The sequence below is a fragment of the Herpailurus yagouaroundi genome, unplaced genomic scaffold (assembly GCF_014898765.1).
Source record: "Herpailurus yagouaroundi ecotype Mexico unplaced genomic scaffold, PumYag 67428, whole genome shotgun sequence".
Lineage (NCBI taxonomy): Eukaryota > Metazoa > Chordata > Mammalia > Carnivora > Felidae > Herpailurus > Herpailurus yagouaroundi.
In genome coordinates, this window is record NW_024420241.1 from 344,976 (window position 1) to 351,866 (window position 6,891).

General features: G+C 39.6%; 1 protein-coding gene across 3 annotated transcripts in view; it reads right to left on the reverse strand.

The window, feature by feature from the left end:
• Positions 1 to 613: 613 nt before the first annotated feature.
• ZC3H12B (zinc finger CCCH-type containing 12B) overlaps positions 614 to 6,891 on the reverse strand; it is a 341,768-nt gene continuing 335,490 nt past the window's right edge. For all 3 annotated transcript variants that reach the window (XM_040467321.1, XM_040467323.1, XM_040467322.1), the window contains exons 4-6: positions 5,175 to 5,409; positions 4,398 to 4,504; positions 614 to 3,216 (exon numbers count right to left, since the gene is read on the reverse strand). In XM_040467321.1, coding sequence (XP_040323255.1) covers positions 1,796 to 3,216; positions 4,398 to 4,504; positions 5,175 to 5,409 — 1,763 coding nt within the window. In that variant the 3' untranslated portion in view covers positions 614 to 1,795. The remainder of the gene's footprint in view (positions 3,217 to 4,397; positions 4,505 to 5,174; positions 5,410 to 6,891) is intronic.

The following is a 6,891-nucleotide window of genomic DNA, read 5'->3' on the forward strand; positions in this document are numbered from 1 at the left end:
CTAGAACAGTGACAGAAAACCAAAAAGCAGCATTCAAGCCATTATCAAACCACCAGAAACAACCCTGACTACGGCCTCACATGCGGAGTGCTTCATGGTAAGAAAATTTATAGGCAGTCACACATTCTCATGAAGAAACAAAAGGCCAAAACCAGACCACCTCAACTTTCATGAAAAAAAAAAAAAAAACACACATAGAAATTAGCAAATTCCAGCTCAAGAAATAGCAGGTCATGGTTCAAAATGTTGAAGTATGCAATGGATTTAAAAAGGGGTTCATTTAGTACTGCTTAATAAAAAAACCAAAAACAATAAATGCAAGAGGCATTTAGCTACAAAGGTTTCCACCCTGAGAAAGATACTAGTTGTGCAAATGGTGCTGCTCAATCCAAAATCCTGTGTGTTTAGTGATGCATTTAAGAATTTTTAAGGGAAAGTGCATAACTGAACCAGCTATTAGCAAAGATGTAGCATCCCCTTTTGTAAGCTGCCTTTTTCCACTTAGAAAATCCCCTGGTTTTGTTTCCTAAAGAAATTCTGTTCCACTAATGATCCACCTTATTGCCCAAAGAGTGGACAGCAGAAGAAAGTGGATTACATGGCTGTGCACCGTCCTCCATTACATTTTATCCTGTGATGTTGAATACTGCATAGGTCATAAGTTTAAAGGGTATCCATTAGACCCTCCTTGAGTGCAGCTTTGTGTTCATCATTTAATGCTGCATGAGTTTGGCCATCTCTCCTTGGAAAAGGGAAGTGGAGTCTGGTAGTAAATCCCTTCATCCTTGTCAAACTTCTGTGCTTGTCTAGCACACACCTGCTATGCTTGTCCATCAGCTCCTCTGAAGAAGAAAGCTGTAATCTGATCCCAAATTTGCTAAAGTGAAGAGACTTAAAAGCTAAGAACTGTCAGTGTTGACAAGTAAAAAGTGCAAAGGAAATACAGTTAGTTTTCTCTGGTGCCTAAGAAAACAATATTCAAATATTGGCATGTAATTTCACTTTCAGAACTAGTTGAAACTATGAAATGTGACATAAAATCAAGTTAGATTCATGATCTATACAGCTGTAGACTAAGGACTGTGCAGAGCTTTTCTTCTCATTATCACTATATAAAAAGTTATATGGGGATACATAAACATCTCAAACTAAATACATACAGTTATGCATGCGATATAATTGCTAACAATAGGTTTGAAATATAGGTCTAGAGCTTTGATGTGACCCTATAGCTTGGTTAATAAAGATATTGAATGGTCAGATATTCATGCAATAAATTATGTATTTACTTTTTAAAAGCTTTAAATATCCTATTAAAAATCCCAAAAGGTAAATTCAATATATGATTTGATCCAGATGCTCTTGCTCTCTAAATTAGAAATATTATCAATACTTTGTAATATAGAATGTGCAACTAAGAAAACATTGATAATGGAATCCTTTGGGAGTTTCTTGATTTTAGATCTCTCTTCGAGTTTTGTCCTCCATTATCCGCATGGTGCCGAGCAAAAAAGCATGGGACTTGGAGTCAGAGGACTTGAGTGTGAATCCTGATTTGGTCACTTGCTAGCAGTGTGACCTTGGCAAGTAACCTAATCACAATGAGATTCAGTTTCCTTTTGTAGAAAATAAGATTAGTAAAATGTACTTTACAGGGTTGTTTTGCGCTTCAAATGACAGAAACACTATAACTTGTAAAGCGCAACACAAAATTATTGGTTACTTTTATCTTAGCATTGATGCATTATTAGTATGAATATTTATATATGTATAAAGGAATAAGTCCTGTGTCATGTCAACGTGCAGCCCTAAGCTTAGAAACAATCAAGGCTGCCAGTTGCTGGGCATCTGCTGTGTGGGGATTCTTTTCCATCACTGCAAGGACGATGTTTGAAGGGAAAATATTGCAGAGGTTCTTATAAGTCTGATACTGGTGCTCTGGGATCATATGCTCCCTGGTATCATTGCACATTCCAACCCAAGGATTCCTCCAAAGCTGTTCCATCTTTTCAGGCATGCTCCGTACCATGACTGGTTCATAGCATGGTTGCATGAGGCTGTTACTCAAGGGATAGGAGTGATAGCCATAGGAGTCGGTTGTACAGGGTAATGGGTCCCAGCTGGCATGTTGTTCCCGGCACAAGGGAGGTCTTCTTTGCCTCATTGGGTTGCTTTCATAGAGGCGGGAGTCAGAAATACTGTCCATCCGAGTCATTACCAGAGCACGTCCTGGCTGGGGGGTTGCCCCAGGGTGGAGATTAGGAGGCATGGGGTAGTCTCCAGGACAGCTTGAACATGCTCCAGTTGCTGGGTGCTGGGCTTGTAGAACTAAGTGGGGAACTGACTGCTTGTGGGGGGCTTGCTTAGAATCCTCTGGGCCATAGCTCTGCACTCGTGTTAAGGCGTCATGGTAACCATGAGGAAAAGGCTGAAGACGGTTCTGAGATACTGAGCGATGCAGCTTTAGATTGCCTTCAGGATGGCCATCAGCTACAGCCAAATACAGGTTGTTGTAAGAGGAGTAGTTGTCGTTCCTGGTATGGCTCATACGATTGTCAGGACAGAGGTTGGGACTCCGGGCATACACCCCTCGGTCTACTTCAGCCATGTAGTACTCTCGATTATGCATGCTGTTGATGTTCAGTTTGGAGAAGTCGCCTAACATTGAATAGTAGCTGTGGTCCCCCAGGGACTCAAACTTTGAGTATTGGTCAGCATAGCTAATAGGTGACCCATGGCTGTTGGTAACCAGGATTGGAGGGTACTGCATACTAGCCATGTGTTCCAGTGAGGCCTTCTGGTGGGGGAGATGAGAGGATCCTGGCACTGGGCTGCTGGCTGAACGAGTGTTGAGTGCACCCACCACATGGCTTTTGGGGGGTGGGATTGTGGGGACACTTAGGGCAGTCACAAGTGAGGGGACAGAGCTGGCCTCAGGCTTACGGGCAATGGACAGCCATTCCTCAGGCTCCACAGCCATGGACCGGATGCTGGGATCCGATTGGCGCTTGGGGGCCACACGTTTGACTTCGGAGGTTATTTCACCTTTGGCATTAGACAGCCCTGTGCTACACTTGGCCAGGGTGCCTTCACTCACGGTTTTCACTGTGGACAGTTTGGCACTGATGCGGAGCTCATCAGCCACCGAACGCTGTGGTTGGTTGGCCCGCTCCGGATGGTAGTATTTGCACTTGTGGCCATAAGTGCATTTTTTGCCTGAAAAATAATGTCTTGGGGTAAGACTCTCTCTCATACTGGTGCAAATCTGTCAGAAACTCCTGTAATAAACTGGGTACTCAGGTTAGAGTTTTACTATTTGGGTTTAAGAAGAAAGTTAACTGTCCATAAAGATGAGAGGCAGCACAACACCAAGGAGGCATCACACACTGTGAGGGAAGGAAGAAGTGGAAACCTGGAGAGGAAACTGCAACGTAAAAGCTAAGAACTGAGCAGTTGAACAGCCTTCACTTTCCTGTAATTCACAACTTTGCCTAGGCATAACCTGCATGCTGAGGCAGTGTAGGGCAGCAGCAGGCAGCATAGTGCAGTGCAAAAAGCACAGGCTTGGAAGCCAGTCAGCCTGAATTTCAATTTCAGCTATGTTGTTTACTAGACATGTGACCTTGGTAAGTGACTTTACTTTCTGAGCCTCATTTTAACTCTTCTGTAAAAGAAGTCCATAATTATGCCTATATTATAAGGTCATTGTAAAAATTAAATGAAGCTAATGAACAAGAAAATACTGTATAATTTAAATAAATGTTAATTGAGAAAAAAAAACCCAAGATGTCACATAAACAAATGATTATCCAAAAAGAGTGAACATCCAAAGTAGCTTCAGACCAAGCAGCCCATGTTGCATCGTTAGGCTCACAAACTTTGTATCAGAAGGACTTGGCATAAGATCATGAAAGCACTCTAGACAACTATATTTTTAAAAACCAAATGAAAATGAAGTTTGGAAGAAAACTGGAAAATACAGATCTGAAGAAAAGGGTATTATTAGTTGACAGAGAGTGCAGTCACCTACTTGAGAGACACATCCTTTTTTGAGGCCAAATCCAATTTGTCATTGCCTTTTCTGCTTCCGTAGGCCATGTGAGTTTCTGCACTTCCCTGCCTCCAGCAACACTGCTCAGGATGGAGACAGCTAGAACACATGTATCATTTAAACAAGCGGCAACTAATTTTCCCTTCAATTCTAGTTACATGTTTCTCATGCAGTTTTTATGGATGTTTTTTTAGATGCCTGAGAATACTTAGACACAGACTTTAACTCACAGAACATAGACAAGTTGCAATTTTCCATTTGAAAGGGAAACCTTTGAGATGTAAGTATTCACATAGTCCTTGTGTTTCTTTTAGTATAGAACTCAGTTATGCACATAGGTACTCACCATAAGGGCATGGTTGCTTCTTGTACTCTGGAACAACAGGTCTCTTTCTCAAGAAATTTTCAAGATTTGGGCCATGGCGTCCTAAAGGATCATCTGGAGGCATAAATCTAAAAGCAAACAAGCAAGAGATAAATATCTTCCTTTCTATCCCCATTACCCTTTTTTAGGAGTTCAGATCTTCATTACTCCTTGCCTATACTGTTGTCATGGCCTTCTAATTGTCCTTTCTGCCTCAGGTCTATCTCCTGCTAAGCCAGCAGTTCTTCCCTTCATTCCCATGTGAACACACACACACACACACACACACACCAAAAATATGATTTTTCCAGTGTATCATTCTTCTGTGGACTGTACATTTCAACCATACGAGCATGCCTGCTGGTTCCCCCCACATGCAACCTACTTTCACATCTTTATAGCTTTATTCATGAAATTCTTTTTACCTGTAGTGCCCAGCAATCCTCTTTCTTCTGTATGTAAACTTCATCTCAAACGTTATGTCCTATTTGAGGCTTTTTCCTATTATTTCATGTAGACAAAGCAATTTTAAAAACTCTAGCCATACTACTTATCACATGTGTGGTTCTCTTTCGCTTCTCCAGTACACTTTGAGCCTCTTAAGAGTGAGTCTTGTTTCCTATTCAGCCTCTTATCTCCATGGCAATTAGCATAATTCACAGTACACAGTAAATGTTCAGTAAATGTTTATTGAAATGAAAATCTATTCCTAGTGGAAACAGGGATTTAAGCATTCAGTGCCTACTAAAAGAAACGTACTTGTCATTCACAAAAGAATACATCAGCAACCGCTCCTCTATAAACTTCTTCCATTCTGGCTTTTCAACTTGAAGGTCTCGGTAGTTATCATTAGATACAATGATGCCGTCGGAATCAAAAGCCAATTTGACTATGAACCGGTCATCATAACAGACAACTCTCCTGCCCTGGACCCTTCGGGATGGTGTGAAGACAAGAATCTTTTCTTTCTCCAGTTTACGTAGAATCTCTTGATCTGTCAAAATATAGATTATATGCCACAGAGTAGAAACCATCTTTGAAAACTAGCAGCATTATCCTCATATTACAAATACAAAAGTTGGTACTAGATAGATGAGTGTTATTTGCTCTTAGAGAGAAAGTGGCCTTTATTCCGGGCTATGGCACCAATTTGGATTGTGACATTAAGCAAGTCACCTTCTCCTTTGGACTTCAGTTTCTAATAAAGTGAAGGAACTGAACTCAATGACATCTAAGTTTCAGAAACAATCATGAAGAGTGAGAAATAACACTGATATCCTAGCATTCCTTATGTTTGTTTTTTCTTTTGGCTGAAGCAGCAGCTTTTGACTGTTGAAGAAAACAGAGCAGTATACTGAGGATGTGTCTGCCAGGAGGAGGGTAAAACATCACTCCTTGGGACTTACATTTTTCCCTTCTTCCTGAAGGAAAGCCACAACTAAGTGGAAACAAAGCTGTACCATGTTGAGTACTGACCCCCTTTCCTTTTGGTATCTTAATTGATGAGGAAAGAAAGCATACAGGCTGGGCTTGAGCAATGGCAGGGTCCACTCTCAGGCGGAGGTCGTGACCCTGTTCAGAAGCTGGCAGACAGTTCCACAACACAGTTCTAACAGCCATTCTGACATTCTTATTTGGCACATCATGCAAAAGCTGATACATAGAGGACTAGGGTCTATATGTTCTCAAATTCTATAAAGAGTTAGCTTCATATAGTGTAGGTGAATATAGTAATCCAACTAACATTAGGACCACATCCTGACTTTTGTGGACCTTAGTTTTCACTTTGAAATGTCCTTATTTCATAAAGAAATATTAAAAATTACACTTTACAACTGCTTTGGTATAAAAACAAATTATCTAGATACATTATTATAAATTAATTGTTGTTATATTAAATGTTTCCTTCAATATTAAAAGAAAATAAAATTAAAACATATTTTTGTTAAATTTTTTTCCAGTGTAGTCAACACACAATGTTATATTAATTTCAGGTGTACAATATAGTGATTCAATAATTCCATGCATCACCCAATGCACATCATGACAAGTGCACTCCTTAATCCGCATCACCTATTTACCCATCCACACCACACAATTCCCCTTTGGTAACCATCAGTGTGTTCTTTATAGATAGGAAATTTTTTTGGTTTGTCTATCTCTCTTTTTTAACTTTGCTCATTTGTTTTGTTTCTTAAATTCCACATATGAGTGAAATTGTATGGTATTTGTCTTTCTCTGATTGACTTAAATCGCTTAGCATTATACTGTCTAGCTCCATCCATGTCATTACAAATGGCAAGATTATATATATACATATATATATATACACACACATATATACGTATATATGTATACGTATATATACATATATATGTATATATGTGTATATATATACATATACATACATATACGTATATGTGTATATATGTATATGTATACATATATGTGTATATATGTATATGTATACATATAT